This window comes from Haliotis rubra, unplaced genomic scaffold, assembly GCF_003918875.1.
Source record: "Haliotis rubra isolate DU_JTF1 unplaced genomic scaffold, ASM391887v1 Scf39, whole genome shotgun sequence".
NCBI classification, from domain to species: Eukaryota; Metazoa; Mollusca; class Gastropoda; order Lepetellida; family Haliotidae; genus Haliotis; species Haliotis rubra.
In genome coordinates, this window is record NW_025767068.1 from 161,245 (window position 1) to 185,798 (window position 24,554).

General features: G+C 42.1%; 1 protein-coding gene across 9 annotated transcripts; it reads left to right on the top strand.

Moving 5' to 3' along the window:
* The first annotated feature begins 664 nt into the window (after nucleotides 1-664).
* On the top strand, nucleotides 665-22,209 carry LOC124286688 (serine/threonine-protein kinase SBK1-like). 9 transcript variants are annotated; one of them, XM_046723096.1, is made up of 2 exons: nucleotides 665-937; nucleotides 20,131-22,209. In XM_046723096.1, exon 2 carries the CDS (start codon nucleotides 20,201-20,203, stop codon nucleotides 21,242-21,244), a length of 1,044 nt encoding a protein of 347 aa, XP_046579052.1. In that variant the 5' UTR covers nucleotides 665-937; nucleotides 20,131-20,200; the 3' UTR covers nucleotides 21,245-22,209. The 9 variants fall into 9 exon arrangements, with proteins under 9 accessions (XP_046579052.1, XP_046579057.1, XP_046579053.1 ...); XM_046723101.1 differs by lacking the exon at nucleotides 665-937 and adding an exon at nucleotides 10,955-11,034; XM_046723097.1 differs by lacking the exon at nucleotides 665-937 and adding an exon at nucleotides 14,952-15,153.
* Nucleotides 22,210-24,554: the final 2,345 nt, after the last annotated feature.

The window sequence follows — 24,554 nt, forward strand, 5'->3', positions numbered from 1 at the left end:
ATTATATCCGGACTGACTATCAATTCTCCTAGTTAAATTGCTGCACAGGTATTTCGTGACTTTGGCTTCGTCAGCTGATGTCCAAACTATACTCCAGTCATTTAGCGTACAGAGTGACCTAGTCTGTCTACCTGAACAGGTGTAAAATTGGGATGCCTATGATATTCATTAATGATTGAAAAGACATCGATATATTTAGTACTGAATTCAGATTGTTACTAAGCGGACAGTAATAGAATTGTCAACCTTTACAACCTCGGTGGGAGGGAGGTAAAGAACTGGTAGTGGGGGTGGGGGTGGGGGAGCGCATCATACAATCTGAGTATATACATTACACATTTCACACATGGGACCCCGTGGGTTCGTGGAACGTAGGATATACTGCAGCAAGCACATTCTCAGCTACGTGGACATTCCGCACGCTCACTCACAGTGCCAAAAGTATTTAAACTTTCTGTCTTATTTAGGTTTTGTCTAAATAGACACATTTTGAATGTAAATTACCACAATCAGGGTATGGTTATTCCAACCATATCACGGAAGTTTGCGGTGAAATTTGCGTGTCGGTTTCCATGACTACCAAGGTATTCCGAGGCTCTTCCTCCGCCCAAGAAGAGACGCTTTGACGTAAATAGCTCAAGGGATCTAAAAATAGCACAATCGATACGGTGGGGGTTGGAATCGGCATAACACAACACGCGGAGTCACAATCACGCCACCCCTGGGATACTGAGCGCGAGGGGTTGTTGAAGAAGGGAGAGAGCCCATAAGGGGGTGAGGATTTCGGGTCCAACGACAGTTTTGAATTTAAAAGCTCCCATGTGTTCCCCAGCTGAACGCTGATGTGACTGGTGGGGTTAAAATATACAACTTGGGAACACTTGACTCGGCTACCGGCGGCGTGAGAGGAAATGCCAAACTTGGTGCGGTCATGTTGGTGAGTTGAAATCAACAACTTTTTTCTGCAGTGAATTTTACGGCTGTCTTAGAAATTGCATACACTGAATCACAGTTTTGAAACATTTCCCTCGAACAATATCAATTTATGTCTACAAAAAAAATAATGTTTTGGGATGAAACAGGTATAAGGCTAATATCATGTTTATGTTTATGTCATGAATGACATATTGTGACTCGTCAATTAACCTGTCCCCAATACTGCTGTCTGGCAGGGTGAAGAGTAATGAATGAGGCCCTGTTAAATACACGTTAGAATGATCTACCTATGAGTTCTAACCAGCTACTGGCCGATACGATTGGTCAAGCGTCTGGACACAGCTAGGCATGGTAGCTAGAGCTACCTAGCTGGACCTGCTGGATCTTGGAATGTGAAGAATCCCCAGCCTCCTCACAACACTCGGGGAGTACGGCACATGCTGTAACGAGGGAACAGGTTCGTGTACATTCCTCGGAACATGATATATGACCCGAGGCTAACTCATTATTCATATAGACAATGTATCTTCTTCCGCCGATCCATAACTGCCGCAATTGCCACGGTACGTCTTACCGGCGTTCTTACAGTTTGTGTATGTATCTGCGGATACTTAACGCAGTTACACGGGGTCTGTGCAGCTACACACAACTACATCGCGCTGACCACATACAAGTACTGTCTTGTTAGCAACACCCCTGCCATATCACAGACTTGTACGATGATAGACCGGTCATCGAGATGGGCCATTATATGGTTAGACCTGTTATATCCCGGTATTATCCCCCTGGGTAGTCTCTGAATATACAATGTATACGATTTATTATATACGATTTATAAACAGCCTTAGTTCACCTTTGAAATATATGCCAGTGCCCAGATGATATTGCTGTCTTAAACCAATGCAGAAAACATATACTGACAGCGCCAGAAAACATATACTGACAGCGCCAGAAAACATATACTGACAGCGCCAAAAGACATATACTGACAGCGCTAGAAAACATATACTGACAGCGCCAGAAAACATATACTGACAGCGCCAGAAAACATATACTGACAGCGCCAGAAAGCAACAAGCCTCTATTGTGTGATGGAACAGTTCAAACAGCGGGTAAAACATCGCTTTAACTTGTGATGACATCATGATCAGGTGTTCACGAAAAGAGTAATCATGGCCCACTCTGAAGAACACACTGTTTGACCTATCATCAGAGACTTGTATGGTGTGTGCCACTTACATATCTAAGTTTGTTGACAGTAATAATACGGTCAAGTTGATACAGCTCCTTTCCTTTACAGATTCCTTCAGCCGCATTTTGTATCCACGTGTTTTGCGTGCGTGCGCGCGCGCGTGTGTGCGTGTGTGCTGAAGAGTTGTATAGGCACACCCTTGTTGTCATCGTTATTGCTCACTCCTCATAGCAGTGTTGTGGCCTGGCCGCTCCTACTCTATCCATGTCCTTGAGGGCAGTAAGATACATTGTAACTCTGACTTGCACTTCAGGCAGCTGTGTTGTCTTAGATTCCGTTGATTCCTGGCAGCCGTTATTTCTTCTACCACGATGATTTATGGAGTACGGTCGTCTTTCCAAAGAGATATGGTAGTCGTGATGACAATGAAATATGGCTTGTATTCGAAGGTGCTGGATGCACAAGACTAATAGGTAGACAGCTAGTCTGTCTCACAGTCCCTGAACCATATTATTTTCCCTACAGCCTAGCCCTCCCTGCAATGCTAAAGCCCTAAATGAAGCAAGTCTAGATTTCCCCAGGTTCTGAATCTCTGGTCTCCCTGGGGCTCCTTTTCAATTTAAATGTTTTTATTTGTTACAATCAAAACTACTATATACTGAACAGCAAAAGTAACGCAAGTCTGGCTTTTGTCAAGTTTTTTAATAGAAGACAACCAAAATCATGTCTAATCATTTATTCTATAGAAAACACTGTCAGTTTAACTGTTGAAAGTTGCTGTTGACATTGAATTGCAATAAGTTCAAATTGATCACAGTCCGTCAAATGGAGATACCCCTGAACGCGAAAAGTGACAGTCTCTTTAGTAGCGCGTATAGCCACCTTGAGCTTGCACACAGGGCGTGCAACGTGGCCTCATTGAGTTCACTAGAGTCTGAAAGACTGCCTGAGGCAATTGGTTCCGCTCAAACACCAATCTGTATTCCAATTGTGCAAGTGTGAGTGGCTGTCTACCTGCAGCAATCCTCCGTCCAATTTCGTCCCAGAATGTTCAAAGGGAGCCATATCCGGGAAAGAGACGGCCATGGAAAAATGTTAACGTTGTTCTGAGCCAGATGATCCATCAACACCCTTGCTGTGTGAGGGCTGCTGGCGTTGTTGACGTGTCAAAACTGGCCCCACATATGGCCGTCGGCAGTGGATTCCAGCAGCCCGAAGACGTCGCCTAATCGTATCGCTGGACACTGCTCTACTTGACCCAAGAACTAAGGCTGCTGTTACTGTTTCTGCTTGAGTTCGGTTCTTTAGATGAGTGACCCGGATGAACCGATCTTGCGCATGAGTTGTCACGCGTTACCGTCAGGTACGGGGACGATCAGCAGCAACCCCGGTTTGCTGATGACGTTGAGCAAGTCGTGTAATGTGGTAAGATGTCAGCCCAATTGTCTAGCTACAGCGGTTGCAGAGCTACCTCCGTGCAACTTTCCAATGGCCATTCCCCTCTGCTTAGTCGTTAGTCTAGGCGTCGTTTTTGTGTGGCCTGTACACCTCCTAGCGTCAATACTGAACTGTTGTTTGACACAAACCTTTATAAAGAATACCTCAGAGTGAAATGCATGCTTTCCATCCAGAACCGTCGCCGCACGTGCTACAACTATGGTTTTGCTGCACTGTTGGTGTGTTTGTACGAATGGTTCAAATTGCATGACATCATCTCATCTGGGATCATTACGTCACTTTACCATGAACGTTCCATAAACATGAACGCTTACCTTCATGAAATTTCTTTTTTTCGAAACTTGCGTTTCTTTTGCTGTTCAGTTTATATTCAGAGACTAAGCTTTAGTCTAGTAGACAGCTTGGGATACGCCGAGAGAAGAAAAGCTGGTTCAGGGTGTCTGCTATAGTTGGCACGTTTTGTACCATTTCCGGTACACTGGTTAAAGTGTTGCTTTCTAAAGTCATCGCTGATCAGAACAACCATAATATATCTAAAACATATCTAGTTACATACATACATGCATGCATGCATGCATACATACATACATACATACATACATACATACATACATACATACATACATACATACATACATACATACATACATACATACATACATACATACATACATACATACATACATACATACATACATACATACATACATACATACATACATACATACATACATACGCACAATGGCGAGTTGTATCAGTCAGAGTCGGGAGAAGGGCATTTATTGAGAACAAAGCGACATATTTTGCAAATTGCTCAACTTCACGACTTTCAGGAATACTAACTGTTAATATTAGTTGTCTATTGTTATTGTCATGGCATTGGCGTAACGTTAGGTTCAGTATACGTGCAGGTATGCTGGCCCCAATTTACCGTCAGGATGTACGGTAACAATCACAGCTAGTTAACCAAGACAGTGTGTGAATGTATTCTTGCTGGACTGAAGCGTGATAGTGTGGCTAACACCTGCTGCTATTTCCGTGATGGAATAAGAGCCAAATAATAGTCTTTATATTATAAGGTATTTACACGAGGGCATCTAATTACTACCGGTCCGTAGAAGGTGGAAACTGTATAGTTCTATACAATGCACTTACATGTTTTAACAGAGATGTATAAATATAGCTAAAAGTAAGCGAGTATGGTTTTACGCCGCTAAAAGCAATATTCCAGCAGTTTCACGGCAGGGGACACCTGAAATGGGCTTCACACATTGTACCCATGTGGGGAATCTTACCTAGGTCTTCGGCGTGACGAGTGAACGCCACACACAGTCCCTGTAGGTACAATATCACCACATAAACAGCACTGCTGACGAACCTTTGCCCTCACTGTGTATATCCTGGCGCGTACAGGCCGACCTACACTCCTGCTGCTGGCGAGTCGGGATCTGCATACAGGTGAGCCGGTACGTTCTTGCACGTTCATTACCAACAACATGCCAGTAATGTAGCGAGCGTAGGGTGTGCATTGGTCTATTCAAAATATACACATATATTTCTGATATATTATGAAGCGATTTCTGGTGGAATATTTCGTGTCTCCAATGTAGTTTGTGTGACTAGAGTGTCAGCTTCCTGTGACGGGTTAGTCCGAGGAGCTGCAGGTTTGATATATGTATTGCTTTTGTGTACATCAGGGACATGAGCTTTGTCACGGTTAATAAATTGCCGTGACAAAAGGTTTAAGAACCAGCAAAATATAACACAGACAAGTCTAAAATATTCAATAATATATTGAGCAAACAATGAGCAAGATACAATGAATCACAATACAGAAAATTTTAGTACAATGCAATTGAGTCACAAATCTAAAGTATTGAGTCACAAATATAAAATATCAACTCAACACGAGCCTTGGTAATTACATTGAGATCAGATATTCTAAATGAAGCTTGTTTACAAATGAGAACAGTCAGGCACGAAGTGACCTTTCAAAGGTATCATAACACTCAGACTGTGATGTTCGGCAAGCAGACCTTTCAAAGCTATCATAACACTCAGGCTGTGATGTTCGGCAAGCAGGCCTTTCAAAGCTATCATAACGTTCAGACTGTGATGTTCGGCAAGCAGACCTTTCAAAGCTATCATAACGTTCAGACTGTGATGTTCGGCAAGCAGACCTTTCAAAGCTATCATAACGTTCAGACTGGGATGTTCGGCAAGCAGACATTTCTATCATCAAAGCAAGCAGACCTTTCTAAGCTATCATAACGTTCAGACTGTGATGTTCGGCAAGCAGACCTTTCTAAGCTATCATAACGTTCAGACTGTGATGTTCGGCAAGCAGACCTTTCAAAGCTATCATAACGTTCAGACTGTGATGTTCGGCAAGCAGACCTTTTCAGAAAGTTATCATAAGCAGTTCAGATCTGTTCAGACTGTGATGTTCGGCAAGCAGACCTTTCAAAGCTATCATAACGTTCAGACTGTGATGTTCGGCAAGCAGACCTTTCAAAGCTATCATAACGTTCAGACTGTGATGTTCGGCAAGCAGACCTTTCAAAGCTATCATAATGTTCAGACTGTGATGTTCGGCAAGCAGACCTTTCAAAGCTATCACAACACTCAGACTGTGATGTTCGGCAAGCAGACATTTCAAAGCTATCATAACGTTCAGACTGTGATGTTCGGCAAGCAGACCTTTCAAAGTTATCATAACGTTCAGACTGTTGTGTTCGGGCAAACTTTCAGATCATAATGTTTCTGTGCTGTTCGGCATAATGTTCAGACTGTGATGTTCGGCAAGCAGACCTTTCAAAGCTATCATAACTGTGATGTTCTGCAAGCAGACTGTGTGTTCGGCTGGGAAGCAGCAAGCAGACCTTTCAAAGCTATCATAACGTTCAGACTGTGATGTTCGGCAAGCAGACCTTTCAAAGCTATCATAACGTTCAGACTGTGATGTTCGGCAAGCAGACCTTTCAAAGCTATCATAACGTTCAGACTGTGATGTTCTGCAAGCAGACCTCTCTAAGCTATCATAACGTTCAGACTGGGATGTTCGGCAAGCAGACATTTCAAAGCTATCATAACGTTCAGACTGTGATGTTCGGCAAGCAGACCTTTCTAAGCTATCATAACGTTCAGACTGTGATGTTCGGCAATCAGACCTTTCTAAGCTATCATAACGTTCAGACTGTGGTGTTCCGGCTCAGACTGTGATGTTCGGTCAATATCAGAAGGACACACCTGGTGACATGACATCCATATTGAACATTGCAAACCTGTGCTAAATACATTTTCTACTAACAAGAAGAGCTGATTCGAGTCGATGAAGACATTGCTGTGACTGTTGAGGTTTACAGTATAACTGGCTATTAAACTAGATCAAACTGTATGTTGACAAGGCTCATTGTCTACTCGTCTTGAAGAGATTCCTTGGCCCATAAAATACATCTACTGTATGTTGACAAGGCTCATTGTCTACCCGTCTTGAAGAGATTCCTTGGCCCATAAAATACATCTACTGTATGTTGACAAGGCTCATTGTCTACCCGTCTTGAAGAGATTCCTTGGCCCATAAAATACATCTACTGTATGTTGACAAGGCTCATTGTCTACCCGTCTTGAAGAGATTCCTTGGCCCATAAAATACATCTACTGTATGTTGACAAGGCTCATAGTCTACCCCGTCTTGAAGAGATTCCTTGGCCCATAAAATACATCTACTGTATGTTGACAAGGCTCATTGTCTACATCGTCTTGAAGAGATTCCTTGGCCCATAAAATACATCTACTGTATGTTGACAAGGCTCATTTCTCCACGTCTAGATTCGTCTTGAAGAGGATTCCTTGGCCCATAAAATACATCTACTGTATGTTGACAAGGCTACATATGGCTCACCCGTCTTGAAGAGATTCCTTGGCCCATAAAATACATACTGACAACATTGTCTACCCGTCTTGAAGAAGGCCCATAAATACATCTACTCATTGACAAGGCTTCCACCCGTCTTGAAGAGATTCCTTGGCCCATAAAAATACATCTACTGTATGTTGACAAGGCTCATAGTCTCCACGTCTTGAAGAGATTCCTTGGCCCATAAAATACATCTACTGTATGTTGACAAGGCTCATTGTCTACTGTATATTGACAAGGCTCATACCACGTCTTGAAGAGATTCCTTGGCCCATAAAATACATCTACTGTATGTTGACAAGGCTCATTGTCTACCCGTCTTGAAGAGATTCCTTGGCCCATAAAATACATCTACTGTATGTCTTGACAAGGCTGTATGTTGACAAGGCTCATTGTCTACCCGTCTTGAAGAGATTCCTTGGCCCATAAAATACATCTACTGTATGTTGACAAGGCTCATTGTCTACCCGTCTTGAAGAGATTCCTTGGCCCATAAAATGGCCATCTACTGTATGTTGACAAGGCTCATTGTCTCCACGTCTTGAAGAGATTCCTTGACCCATAAAATACATCTACTGTATGTTGACCTCATAGGCTCCCGTCTTGAAGAGATTCCTTGGCCCATAAAATACATCTACTGTATGTTGACAAGGCTCATAGTCTCCACGTCTTGAAGAGATTCCTTGGCCCATAAAATACATCTACTGTATGTTGACAAGGCTCATAGTCTACCCGTCTTGAAGAGATTCCTTGGCCCATAAAATACATCTACTGTATGTTGACAAGGCTCATAGTCTACCCGCCTTGAAGAGATTCCTTGGCCCATAAAATACATCTACTGTATGTTGACAAGGCTCATAGTCTCCACGTCTTGAAGAGATTCCTTGGCCCATAAAATACATCTACTGTATGTTGACAAGGCTCATTGTCTACCCGTCTTGAAGAGATTCCTTGGCCCATAAAATACATCTACTGTATGTTGACAAGGCTCATTGTCTACCCGTCTTGAAGAGATTCCTTGGCCCATAAAATACATCTACTGTATGTTGACAAGGCTCATTGTCTACCCGTCTTGAAGAGATTCCTTGGCCCATAAAATACATCTACTGTATGTTGACAAGGCTCATTGTCTACCCGTCTTGAAGAGATTCCTTGGCCCATAAAATACATCTACTGTATGTTGACAAGGCTCATAGTCTACCCGTCTTGAAGAGATTCCTTGGCCCATAAAATACATCTACTGTATGTTGACAAGGCTCATTGTCTACCCGTCTTGAAGAGATTCCTTGGCCCATAAAATACATCTACTGTATGTTGACAAGGCTCATAGTCTCCACGTCTTGAAGAGATTCCTTGGCCCATAAAATACATCTACTGTATGTTGACAAGGCTCATAGTCTACCCGTCTTGAAGAGATTCCTTGGCCCATAAAATACATCTACTTATGTTGACAAGGCTCATTGTCTACCCGTCTTGAAGAGATTCCTTGGCCCATAAAATACATCTACTGTATGTTGACAAAGCTCATAGTTTCCACGTCTTGAAGAGATTCCTTGGCCCATAAAATACATCTACTGTATGTTGACAAGGCTCATAGTCTCCACGTCTTGAAGAGATTCCTTGGCCCATAAAATACATCTACTGTATGTTGACAAGGCTCATTGTCTACCCGTCTTGAAGAGATTCCTTGGCCCATAAAATACATCTACTGTATGTTGACAAGGCTCATAGTCTCCACGTCTTGAAGAGATTCCTTGGCCCATAAAATACATCTACTGTATGTTGACAAGGCTCATAGTCTCCACGTCTTGAAGAGATTCCTTGGCCCATTACCCATAGAGAAAGTCGTAAAATATGTTCAGATATATTTCAGAGACTGAATGGGTCCAGTAAATGTTGTTCATGTCGGTGTTGTTTGTGGAAGTGACTTTGCATGTGTATTGAACGTATTGTATTGCAGTTGCCGGAACGTACATCTGATCTAAATATAGCTTGAAATGAGTTCGATCCCTGAATGTTCAAAAGAAAGCTGGAGACTCAAGCCTGAAGCAAATCATTATTAGACAAGCTGTCGCCTGGATATATGCCCTACACATAGCACCGACAGATGCACGTATACTTAATGTTAAATATAGTTCAGTGTATAAGCAAATACGTACTCTCGGCATAGACGTATGTTCACAAACACCTAACTACTGTATCAGGTAATTCCTTATCATTCTTTTAATAGCACATCTATGCACATCGTCATGTGCATAGATGTATTTCTATAAACGTTAGAATCGGTAAAACTCGTTATTTTATTTATAAAATACAATTTGAAAGCTTTGTTTTGTTAAGCGATGTCAGAATATTATATTTGGGTTTCATGATAAACATATACGCATTTTTTTAAAATTCCATTAAATCTATAGGATATATACTAAAAAGGTGAGGAGTGAATGAGTGAGGGGAATGTTTATATCCAGTATTTCAGCCATGTCACGATGTGCCATCTGAATGGAATATGTTTATTGGATTCCGTTTCTATTACATTTCTAACATTTTGTTCCGGGTTAGTTTTCTTCGGCGGCGTGGTCATCGAGAATTCACACAAGACCATCCTAATTCGATGACATGACTGTATTTCGCAAAGTCAGTAATGTATCAAGACTTCAATGGCGACATCAAGTTTAGGCACATGTTTAGAAAAGGGACACCGTGATATATCCGGGGAGACTCTGCAGCTTACATCATCATCATCATCACCCGTGCACAGCCACCCCTTGCATCTGTCATTTTAAGGAAGCTGTATTTTCCTCCTACAGCCTCCTATTGCTGCCAGTTGTTATAAGGTCTGTCAGAGAGTCCTATCTATTATTGACCAGGTCGTCTTTATGTATTTACGAAAGGCAGATTATATGTGTTCCGACATACTACTATTGAGGCATGTGTTACTTCAACATTAGACTGACATCAGTGTTTTTAACGTCCCGCAGATATCCAACGTTTTCCATTGCAACCGATCAGAGGCCCTAAATATTAGATTAATAATCAAGGTTTACCATCACGTCCTCCGCCTAGTTTCTTGTCATAAACTAGTCGTCGATGGTGCAGTCGAGACTGATGGCGTAGTAGGTTGTCGAGCACGTGTTGCTCTGGAAAGTTTGGAGGAGTAGGCCATCTTAGCGTCTCCGCGTCCCAAAACTGATGGGTTCGGCCATAATCAATACCCAGCATCGTTTGACATTTTGGTTATACACCAGGAACAATATCAGTCGAAATTTGATCACTGGGAAAATAAAAATTTGGCTGCGGATGAGGATGGAGGCCTAGTTTAGGTGGAAGGATGCTGATCTGACCATGGTAATCGATAGTCGTGGGAATCAAGTTCTTCCGACCATAGCAAATTGTACGGCGGTTCGATGACTTGTGTTCAACCGAATACTGGAGGTTTTGTAAATGGAGGGATGTGTCCCGTCTGAGTACATGGTGAGATGGTACATCTCTGACTCAGCGGGACGTGGGGATGGGATACCTCCTCGGCACGGTAAGCAGCTGGTTTCATCTCCAATCGTATAATGATATTACTTGATATTTCATAAAGTGCATTTGAATATCCACTAAACCTATGAATGTGACGATGGCGTTAACAGACCATTTAACCAAATACACAGCATGCATGTATCGTGGTAGATGAATGCCCAACACGTACGCCGTAGAACCAGCTCGGTCTCCCTATGATTCCCCGTGGTAGAACATAGTATTTACTATTCACCTGAATCATTACGTGGGTCATCTGATTACTGATATACAAACATAATCAGCTTCTATACAGTTGATGTTGGCATGCAATGTTGATGTTGACAAGCTCTGTGGTATTTCAGTAATATCGCCCATTCAGGTGGCCGTCTATATGCAGCAGCCCCCGCGAACTTCCCAGGGTAATCAACAGGGTCTAAAGATTTCAGATTAACGAACCGTGGGCGTGTTGTAATGGTCCTTTGGTTATAAATAGACGCTGACTCCATACCAGCGTGATCACAGACATGTTGCGCTATATTCTTCACGTGGACACATATAAAATATTACCATCATCAATACGGTCAGTGGATCCATGTGCTCTTGATGGTCATTCTCACCTCTCTAGGGTCAGTTACCTAGGATATCTATCACAACGACCATATGACCTTTTCTCCTACCGGGTACCCACACACTGATGTGAAAACGGAGACATACTTCAAACAATCTCACCAGTCCAACCAGGCACCATTCGTCATCTACATGCCACGTCATGCTACATGTCAATCAAGCTGCTAAATGCATCTGTGCAGGATCTGTAGACGGGTCCTCGTGTCATCATGTGACCAAACTACAGACGTCAAACTTATATAGAAGAATGACCTGTAAGTGGTAGTGATGTCGGACGTTCTTTAAGGACAACTACCAACAGGGAACCGTTTAGCAAGAATAGACTAGGAATATTCAAACTGGGAAAGTTCATATTCGTATTCTCTAGTTAAACAACATTTTAGGTGTGAAAGGTATTTAACAGTTGTAAATGTAAGGAAATTAAGAGTATCCTTATGCAGTGTCGATGTGGTTATTATGATTTAATCTCTTTTATAAAATTATGTCATGCTACTGAGAACCAATCCTGCAACATTTGTGCCAGACATAATATTGAAGATGAATATTACGTTCTTCTCATCTGTCCACTGTATAAAGATCTAAGGAGCCATATATCCCATCTATGTATACATCCTGTCCCACATTTTACAAATTCTCTAAACTGACGTCAACCGAAAATGTCCAGCCTCTTCAGAATACTGCTACGTTTATACACCATGCACTATTAAAACGTAAACGTGAATCTACCACTCACTCATTATAACCGTTTTACTTGTACTACGGGCGTCTGGACTACAGTTCAGAAATAAAGAATCACTGATATTGAAGAGTCAGTGACAATGTCTTGTCGGAAGGTTTTCCCGTTCTCTGTGGAACGTGTTGGTATACGTGCTGTGTGCAAGTATGTACAATTGCACCCTAGATGTTGTTAGGTGTCCAGCGACCATTATAGGTGTCAGGGGCGTAGCTAGCTACCAGTGTGAAGATAAGCCCGGGCTTACACATCATTGTTGCTGAAAAGGTTGGGTAAGTCCTCAATACTATCTAGATACAAAGTTTTGCAACCTGTCGGGCTTACACGAAAATATTGGATTGCTACGCGCCTGGGTGTGCATCCGTCCTTGTACCTAGCATTCATACAAGGGTAGTGTCTGATGTAATTAATGTTTAACTCAAGAGTCCAGTGATATCCTGTTAATATTCGACTGATCATCCGGTACTGTACCGGTTCAAACAAAGGCTCCAGCAAACTACGGTTCACTTGACCGTCACTGCCCAGTGCACTGTATGAGCCGAGTCAGCCTACTCCCCAACATGTCCAGATGTTCTGTACATCTATATCTATGTATGCGTCGGAAACATGTGTTTACAGAAATATTTTCATCATTAATAACGTGTTAACGATTACATCAGCATTGCATCATATGTCCATTATCAGGGGCCGGGCGCCCTGAACACGCCAGTGGGGCGTAGTAACGTTTTCCGTAACGGAATCGATGTTGTACAGCTGATGGTGGGTGACTATAGGTCTGTTTGACTTTAATGACAGTCAGCTTCATTTAATGAGGGCCTGTGATGACGAGATTTCTGAGCTCATTACAGCGACAGACAGGGAAATACTGCAGTATTATGAGGAACCCGGAAATCAATAGCAAATCAGGGAAGGAAACCTGTCATCTTGCCATGATAAATACCCAATAACATACGCTAGACAGGGGAAATACGTTTTCCACTTATATTTATACGTGTTTATTATAGTATGATGATACTAGACCCTGTTCATATCTTGAAGTCGTACGTCATCAAAGTCCATAAATATGGATGAATTGTAGTTTTATCTGTCGTGCCATGTTTTATCATATAATGGAATTGTTGCTTTCTATCCGATATATATCGATGTAATATTCCGGTTAGAACAGCATTTCAGTTACGTCATGGTGGGAGACCTTGATGCTGGGGGTGTGACTCATGTCAGAGACGTGCACCAACTGAATGACGTAGGTTCCCACAGGGAACTTCACATGTTGTAGACGTATTATCCCCTGTGTCAAACCCTGTACAACCTACCGTTTCACACCTCGTGTCACTACTTGTTATAGTGAATTCTAAACACATGCTTATATTGTATACTATATCCTATAATAATTTTGGCAGAGATTTCTTAGGTTTGAGTATTGTCGCTTGTTATGTTTTATGCATTAATCAAGTAATGAGATTGTACACAAAGTATTTGAGAAAACTTAATGAAATGTATGTTTTATTGACTTTGTTATGAGCGTATCAAAACTATGGGGACATGGCTGCCAAAGTCATGCATTCTTAAGTATGCCAGTATTATTTTCTTTTATGTTGGAATTCCAGATTTGTCCTCTAGAGTTGGTGTGCATTCATATCAAGCCTTGATAAGGGTCTAAGAATCTACATCGGCAATGCAATAAACCAGAAGTTGATCTCCATGTACGCTTCCTTCTTCACTCACTAACATGTTTAACATTAATCAAACAGTGTTTTATAAAATAGAAGGATAGAAGTATTTCCATTCTACCTATTGGCCTAGTTTCAAGCTAGATGAACAAATAGGAGTATTAAAAAACTAAATGGTAAGGTTTCCCATTCAAAACCATTTATAGACGTCACATGCCGATATCACTTCATATAAGCGGTAATGTTATTGAAAGGAAACCCGAACATTTGTGAAAGTTCATTGACATTTTCAATAACTATATGACGACACACTTCTTGTTTGAAATACACGGACGCCCGGCCGTCATAACAACACGTGGTGTGTATATTGGTCGGGTACCGTGTCACCAGGCGACGGGGAGATGTCGGGGCCAACAACGACGACAATCCAACGACTGTAAGTTATCAGAGCAGGAATGTTAGATGCCAAACACACTGCTAGTGCGTCCCAGACTCAGGGCAGCAGATAACACCACAACAACTGATTTCTCACGCCAAGCCGTCAAAGGCAGGCTTGGAAGAGGTAATCAGTATTGTGGTACATCAAATATTAATCGCTCCTTTGTTGTGTTGTAGAATGTTTACTTGTGGACGATGAATGCTGTATGGTTGTTTCAGTTAGTGTGTTACTTCCATAACCTACTTCCCCGAACAGTTTATTTGGCATCGATTCCAAATCCGCTCCACACACTACTCTAAACATGAAAAGAAACTCCAGGAAAATAAAGATTTATTTCTCCCGCATAACCTGACGTAAACACCTTCTAATAATAGTACCGCATGCGCCAAACTCGCGAGCAATCTAAACAGCTTAGGGAAGAAAGCTAGCGAACCATTGGCTGGTCTGGCATGGAGCCAAAGGGGATGAGAGACGTGACTGGCGTTGGCTTGTCTACCTACAGAACCAATACCTGTGTAAGGCTGTCGAGCCTGTCTCACGTACGGTGATAGCATAAATGGGTTGTGTGCTATGGCCTTTAGTTGTAAGGTACTACCTTGTCAAGAAACATGCTGATTATACTAGCTTGGATACGCATGTTGGATAACCGTGAGCATCTTTCTCCATGTTTATAAGGTAAACCCTTTTTAACAGTCAGCTCTGAACGTTTACCAAATATAGTAATAGTTTACCGTACTGAGTATCAACATGGAATGGGTGAACTTTACTCGTCAGGGTTAACAATTGCATTTATATGCTGATGATGTTGAGCTGTTCTACTTTTAGAAGTACACCTAGATGATCTGCTGTTTGTGTTGATGCGATGTGTACAGTACAGCGGTATTGTGATGACTAACCTTGTTGACCTTTGCCTGAAACGATATGCTACACTATGTGTTGTTTAAACTTCCAGCTTCAGCGTTACTCGTCCTGTACATAATGTATTCCACCCGTTATCGAAACCACCAAAGCATATATTATTAAATCCCATTGTGTATGTAACAGGTTTGGCACATGTGAGATTGAAACACTGATAAATTAGTATTGTTGATATTCTATATTGCTGCAATCAGACTACGTCATTGCACTGGACTTAATATGTCTCACTGTTTCGAGACAGGAGTTGTCTGTAACAATGGTGTATCTCCTGATATTATCTATTTCACATAGCAGTCTGTGTCAATATTGTGTGTGTGCCTGTGTGTGTCTGTGTCAATACTGTGAGTGTGTCTATGTCTGTATCAATATCGACATGTATAAAAGGTGCGAATACCTTCCACTACCATAACAATTATCTTAAATGTTTAATTCCACGTGTAGTTCAGGAGTATAACGTTACACTCTCTCTTTACCAGACAATACTTTGATAACTGGGACAGCCTCTAGGTCAGATCATTTTTCACGTCTGGAAGTAGTTCCTTTGGTTTTGAGCTTGTCTGCAGCGCGTTTAGATGGTAGTGCCGTGTTTACTTGATCATCTCTGAAGACCTACATCTGTAGGCGGGACGCAAGGCTGTGTGTACGTTCGTCATAAGGAGCTTACTTTACCGTGTTAGTGGGGAAACTCGCCGAACCTTTCCTCAGTGATACATGTCAACTTAAGCAAGGCATTACGCTTGCTTATAAGTCAGTTATTTAGTGTGACAAGGCTGTTAAGGTTCAGCTTAGTCGAAGGACAATGTTCGCGTGGTACCTATCAGACGTTACTGTACGTTGCACGAAGGACACTGATCACGTAGTAACCTTGACCTGTGCCTGTACGTCAACGGCGAAGATGACGTGCATCTTACGTGAGAGGTTGGTGTTTAGTGTGGCGTTTTGCTGTACAGAACGTAAATATTTCTTTTCAGGGATTTGTGGAACTGACAGCTTCCATGCGTTTCATGTCATGTCAAAGTTCTGGACACGGCTCTCGGTGTTACCACCTGAATATCGAATGTTATACTTTGTATGGAGTGTTAGAATGATATATAGGAACACCACCATCAACGGTTGATTGTTCACGAAGTGTTCACACACGTACATGACGGTATATAGTTTATCAGGCCGTAATAGCTCATAAAAGTTTAATTTAAAAGCAGGTGGACATGGCGAGCTAGGTTACCACAGCGTGGTTTGATGAGATTTCTTCTTGTGTTTCTGTTCACTATAGTCTTTAAGGGTGTCGATCTTATACAAATAGTCTGTAAGTCCTGTTCTTATTTCCGTTTCTGTTGTCTTTATCATTCCAAAGCTCCCTGACCCAATCTTTTTCATCCAGTCTCATCAGACGTCTCTTGATGTCTCTTATTGCATTTCCAGTAGAATGCCAATAAATGAGCCTGACCCTATGGCGCAACGAGCAAGCGCATTTACCGCCAAGCTACCTCCCTGTTTATCATGCTAGAAAAAAAAAGAAATAATACTTTAGAAAAATAGACAGGTTTAAGGTCCAAGACATATATCAATGATACCTGTTTCAAGTACGTCGTCATGAGTTAACCATTTCTTGTTTCATGTTTAAGTACCTTCACATATGAACGTATATAACATGTCCTGATACCTTTAGTAGTCGGATGTCAATTGAATACGCCCCACTGGAAACGGAGCTTGGGCGTACATGATACATACAATGTTATAATAAATCTATATATAATACTGCCATTCTGAATCATCACTGTGTATGGATTATGTCCAATAAAGCAATATGGTTCATGCCGCACAATCTGCTTCGTTTGAGGGTAATAATCTCCCGATATGCATGAATACTGTTGAATAAACTGAATTGTATCCGTTCGTTTGCATACAAATGGCTTTATAACGGTAAAATCCATGTTATTCTCGCAATAATACATGTTGTTATTTTATTGGTGTTTACTGAGGAGTCTGTTGCCAGTGCAAGGGGAGGTGGAAATATGTCTACTTTCACTATAACATGTCCTGTTGCAGGATGCCAGTAAGTGGACTCACATCAAACATGGTATTTTCTCTCATAATCCCCTTTAGTGTGTGTGTGAGTTTTATATTGTGCATTTTGAATACGGCAATAGTCATAACTGAACATGTGTATATTTATCGTCAAATTATATCATGTATTACGTCTGTTTGCTTGCTCTTTGGTTTTCGCCTAGAATAATGCTAAGTGTAGAAGAATGCTATTTATCTGTTTTAATGGATGGGAATATTGTAAATAGACATTATGCTGATATGGAATGGTTTACGGAAGTGGGTACCCGTCAGTTAGAGCGACCTCGGACGGCCATCGTTTTCGCGTTTGTGGGTAACGTCATGTAGTTTGACAGTTGAGGGGGAGTGACAGGACTACATATAGTCGAGATGTGTCATCCGTGCACTGTAACATGTGGGGCTGAACTCGCTACACGCCCCGTGTCCGGAGCAAGCACAGCAACACAGATCAATACACTATTCTACTTGAAGCAGTTGTGTTCAGATCGTACACGGCATGAAAGGCAAGCGTCACTGTCATACGTGTTCCTCTGGCTGTGTGTAAGTACGTTGTTGGGGGTGTGGGGGGTTTGGGGGGTTGGTATAAGCCAAACATGTAGTAACGGTGGGAAACCTGCGACAGATACAACACATGTGAAGTTGACTGGCATGTGTACGACACAGTCACATGGTTGCAAGTCATGTAAAATACGCTCTCCAACTTCTGGGAAACGTTTGCTCATTTTTTAGTGTGGGTGATGTAACAATCCCCCAATGTGTGATGTCAAGTACTTGTTTGACGTCATGTTCAACTCCATAACGTCAGACACAGAACATAGATAAAAAAAATAACAATTGCGTTATGATAATGTTATTTTTTCGATAGTTGTTTTTGGATTTAGGTATGTTTTTATCAATCTGTTACTAACGGAATGGATAATTTACCATCAGGTTTGGAACCTAAATCCATCACTTTTGTAGAATGTAGTTATTTTTGTTTTAAGGTGCAGATAAATCAGATTTTGACATATATCTCGAAGTCGATTGACTATAACGTTACCTTTATATCGAGTTGTCAACGATGCCGATTGGACGTACGGAACTCCGTACTGTATTGCCAGAACCAAGCTACATCTGTATGTTGACCGGTGTTTCTGTCTCGCGGCAGGTGTGTCAATGCGGGCCCTATTATCTCATGATATGCAACCTGAGGATATGGGGCATCGTCAGTAGAATCTCAACTTACAGGGATGTTACTATACTTTCCCTAATGCTGTGTCAGTAACCATGCTACTAAACGCACTAAGGAGTGCCTCCAATGAATCATACGTGCATGACAAGCATGTAGTGTTACGGTATCGCTACTCATACATAGCGAAACTGAAACTGACAGAAAACAACTCCACAAAGGTAGCACTATTAGTCATCCGGCATGGGCTAATTCTACCTAGCCATTCTGTGTATTCAGGGGACACAAGGATTGACACATGTTGACTTTCTGTGGCTGCCGGTTCAAGGTCCAATCAAATGGGGGCAAATGAGACGTCATGTATGAGAAAAGCTGCGTAACGTCATTCGGCGACGGATGCACGTCTTCACCGTGGGTTGAACATTCAGAACTTGTATGACGTCAATGATATATGGAGATACGTCACTTCTTCGATATTAACGTTTTCCTAGACGGTAATTATCGTGGTTTATTCATGCCATAACGCAAACACAATCAATGACCTTTAAATATAATGCACACGGACTTTATTGACATCAAGGAATCCTAATGTAGTATCAGACAAATATATAAAAAACATTTTTATTTCAATCTGAGCTTTGAAATAGAAGCATGAATAATGAAGATGATCAAAATACAATAATAGAAATACATGATCTGAAAATAGGTTTTCTAATGAAATTTTGAAAACATGTATCTTTATCCGATACTTTAGACAAAGGCTGACTGGCTACGAGATGAATGCCCCCACCACCATGTGTCCTGAAGGTTGCGTTGTATACATGGCGAGTCATCCCTCCACCTACACATGAGGCTAGCAAGTGATTATAAACACTGAAATGTGGGAGGTTGACTCTGAATGCAACCGGTGAACGAATCAGAGGACGTCAGTCAAAATAACACATATCCCACTACAATTATTGTCGTCAGTCCAGATTAGTTTGTTATTTCACGGAGGTGCGGCGATGGAAGCAGATAGTTTTAGTCGAGGTGGTCTGTACACAGAGTCTATTATTGCCTTTTACCACGTATGTATCAAGCCTATTTAACTTTTTGTCGTCATTCGTTTGACGGAATTTATTAATCACGGTTATAAGTAACGTGTTATGTTTCCGATGATGGAAGACAAGGCGTCGTGGCAGGAGTTTATGGATATGTAAGCGGAAGCAATTCGACAAGATTGATAAGTAGGAATTGTTTGATGGAAGGCAGTGTGGGGAAAGGAATGAGAGTGTCTATCGCGCATGAACTGAATTCTTAGAAACATTACTTCTAATGACTAACCGTCTTCACTGATGTCCAGAGATAGCGAATCGGGAAACAGTAGAATGTTTGAACCGTCATCGATGTTAGCCATAAAACATCAACCATAATGCACAAACGTTGCTCTTCATCATGTCGGCTACATTACCGGTCAAATCAGATATGGTGATTATAACGATACCCTCTCTTTGTTTCAGCATCGTATTATGGAGTCCAGACACAAAGTGATGATGGTTCTGATGTGAGCGGCTCGCCGACCCATGTGCCATGGAAACCTTAGACAAGATGGAGAGGTCCCCTCGCAGCAGCACCTCCGACAACCTCCAGCAACTCAGTCTCAAGGAGCATTACGAGATTCTCCGAGAGTTGGGTCGCGGCACCTACGGAAAGGTTGTCCTTGCTAAGTGTCGGGAAACCGACACCAAAGTATCCCTGAAAATACTTCCAAAGTGTAGCACAAAGTTGCGTGATTTCCAGAGAGAGTTCCACTTCAGCTACTTCCTCTCCCCTCACAGCAACATCGTTGACACATACAATGTTGCATTTGAAACAAGAACATCCTACGTTTTCGCGCAGGAATACGCCCCTCTTGGGGACCTGTTTGATGCTATACCTCCGCAAATAGGAATGGATGATGGTGCCTCGAAATGTATCATTAAGCAAGTCGCTTCTGCCTTGGATTTCATGCACAGCAAACAACTAGTCCATCGAGACATTAAACCTGAAAATGTCCTCCTCTTTAACCGAGACTTCAGTAAAGTGAAACTGATGGACTTTGGGATGACGAGGAAAGATGGTACGGTCATACGTAAGACTAACGGTAGCATCCCCTACACGCCCCCTGAAATATGCGAAGCGGTCAGAAACGAAAGCATTAAAGTCAGCAGCAGCGGAGATGTCTGGGCCTTTGGTGTTCTGTTATTTTGTATGTTGACTGGTAACTTTCCATGGGAAAATGCAGATATTGGAGACATGTACTTCAACGAGTTCGTCTTATGGCAGAGACGAAAAACAACAAAAATTCCATCCCAGTGGAGACGATTTACTCCCCGTCTCCTCAGATTCTTCCGCAAAATATTGGACATTAAGCCTGAGCGTCGGTGCTCTGTGAAGGAGATCTTTAAATACGTGAGTGACGAGTGGATGGTCCCAGCTCGAGCAGGTCCAAGTAGCGAGGATGAAGGTGAGTGCAGTTCAGACACGGACCACATGGAAGAACTCAGCCATCTTCTCCAGGACCATGGTATTGAAACCAAAGTGGATAAAAGACTTCGAGAGAGAAGGATTTCTGAATGGCTACTAGCATTATGACTAGATCGAGGAACATTCTCACCACGAACCATACTGTGCAATGTGACGTCAGCAACGTTTTATATCCTGAGCCATGTGTTGCTCCCTCTACTCCTGCTGGTGGGGGGAGCCGTGTTCATGGCCATCATCATCGTGTATTGTGATACTGTGACTTCTATTCTCTGGGTGTAGGTTTACTACCAAGCGAAGTCCAAGACGTAACACACCGATAATTCTGTTCTTCCTATTGAAGGTTTGGGAACAAATATTCATAATTCATATGTCAAACATTGAACCATGAACACGTTGTGATGATTATTATCATTATGTTTCCATGACATAATTGTAGTTAATGAAACAACTGAATGCTTACTTTACTGAGCGTTAGCTAAGCATTAAGATCACTGATTAGTATATACGGAAAATATCTCCCACCCAAGTGAAAATTTCACTTCGGTCCTTCTTCACGTTCACGTTTTCGGTTTGAAATTTTCGATACTTTACATCTATATTTTGTCGACCATCTTCCAAAAGAACTTGGTGCCTCGAAGGATCACAATGACCTCAAATGAATTTTTTTCAACAAGTCGTCCAAATCTTGCTGCCATTTTAAAAACCATGTTTTATACTAACGATAGTAGGTACGTTTTACTAGTCCATGTACTGTACATAAAGTTGAAGTGGAAAGTTTCATACAGTGTTGCCTATAGTTCAAAGGATGCTGTAGAATTGATACAGCCCTATAGCATGTATTGTAATATACTGCCGAAGCCAAAGTCCCTCTATGCGTCCCCGGTACAAGAGCAATAAATATCCTTGATGCAATCTGGACAACTTATATTTGCATTTATGCGATATGCAACGCCACTCGTTGAGTATACATACTCGTGTCCTTATGTTAATTCAATATGTGCAATATGTGTATTGTTTGTATGAGCGAATGTGGAGGTGTATTGTGTGACGCAATGTAAAATATTCTGAAATCATGCATAGTTGTTGTTGATACCTACAAATGGTGCCATATAAAGAACGCTAGCAGCACACATAAGTCATCCGTGATGGAGATCTTGGCTGAACCTGTATTTAGGATGGCTCTTGGCATCTGTAAACCTCATTACGACTCTGCGGCGCGTTGATGTGTTGAGGAAAGCATTTCCTTTGTCTCTTACAATGCTTGTTTCTTAGAAACCATCTGTATAAAGGTGCACGTATGGTTTTTAATCACTTTCTCTGAATGGAAATTTAGAAAACGTGAAAATCGTTTTAATAATCCCTCAAAGGCACGTCACTTTCAGGTTTACCTGGATCTCAATGGCGCTAATATAACAGCAATCGTTGCTTAGCAAACTATGGGATTCAGAAAGGAGTTGTGTTCTTAGCGCCAATCCCGACGCCAACCCGGGCGTGGGGGACACAACTAACACAAATAGTATTAAAGTCCTTCCGATGAAACCAGGGCCTAGATTTTCGAAGCTCTCTTAGCGCTAAGATAGTCGTAAGTGCCATAAATTAACATTAACTTACGACTATCTTAGCGCTAAGAGAACTTCGAAAATCTAGGCCCAGGTTTGATTCAATGAAAGTATAATTCACTGGTTTGATCAGGATTTACTATCAGTCGGATGATAAGTTTAACCATCGCTAGTGAGACAAGGGATACTTCTGAGTGCTACACCATTTGTGTCTAGCAAACATTCAATTAGATTTAAAAGACGTTTCAGTCACACCGACATTAGAGCTTCCTGCTTTCTGGCACAAACAGCAGCAGTCCAGGAAGGGTAGTGTGGTGTGTGGAGTGGACCTGTAAAGCCGCGGCATCGCTACGACTAAAACCAGGAAATCTCTCCTTGGAAGGTTACTGTACTGTAGGGATGCTTGTACTGCTGTGGTAGTATCATTGTTCGCTTGACACATAGACATGATTATTGATGATGGGACCTTGCCGAGCGGTTGTGGATACGTCGAGACGTAATGGTTGATCTGGACACCCAGACATATGATGATTGATGTTGAGATATTGGTGAACCGCTCTGGACACCCAGACATATGATGATTGATGTTGAGATATTGGTGAACCGCTCTGGACACCCAGACATATGATGATTGATGTTGAGATATTGGTGAACCGCTCTGGACACCCAGACATATGATGATTGATGTTGAGATATTGGTGAACCGCTCTGGACACTCAGACATATAATGATTGATGTTGAGATATTGGTGAACCGCTCTGGACACCCAGACATATAATGATTGATGTTGAGATATTGGTGAACCGCTCTGGACCCAGACATATAATGATTGATGTTGAGATATTGGTCAACCGCTCTGGACACCCAGACATATAATGATTGATGTTGAGATATTGGTGAACCGCTCTGGACACCCAGACATATAATGATTGATGTTGAGATATTGGTGAACCGCTCTGGACACCCAGACATATGATGATTGATGTTGAGATATTGGTGAACCGCTCTGGACACGTAGTGATAAATGTTTGGACACTACTAAATGTCCCTTGACACGGAGACACATAATGACTGACGTTGAGACATCACTGCCCCGGATACACTGACGTGTCCTGGATGATGCTGGGCCATTGCTGGGTGGACCAGGACACGCCGACACGTGATGACTGATTTGGGGACATTGGTGAACGGCCTAGGACACACGCCGACACGTGATGACTGATTTAGGGGCATTGGTGAACGGCCTAGGACACACGCCGACACGTGATGACTGATTTAGGGGCATTGGTGAACGGCCTAGGACACACGCCGACACGTGATGACTGATTTAGGGGCATTGGTGAACGGCCTAGGACACACGCCGACACGTGATGACTGATTTAGGGGCATTGGTGAACGGCCTAGGACACACGCCGACACGTGATGACTGATTTAGGGGCATTGGTGAACGGCCTAGGAGACACGCCGACACGTGATGACTGATTTAGGGACATTGGTGAACGGCCTAGGACACACGCCGACACGTGATGACTGATTTGGGGACATTGGTGAACGGCAATGACATGCCGACACCTTCTGGCTGTGTTACGGCTTCCCGGCTGTGGAAAAACTATCGAATTTTCTGTTTTGAATTTTCTTGAGTTTTCAAGTGTTTTTATCATGTCACCGAACTTGACCGCAGACATTTAATTTTTAAGAAGGGGCAAAGTAACAAGCGAGGGTTGTTGACAAAACAGTAATCATCAATATCCCGAGAACATAACACATAATACATACATCGGGATAGCTTCAGCAAAAACAGAGTCGTTTTAAATGCCACCGATGTAAATCTGAGCTCACAAGCTTACCCATTTCACCTT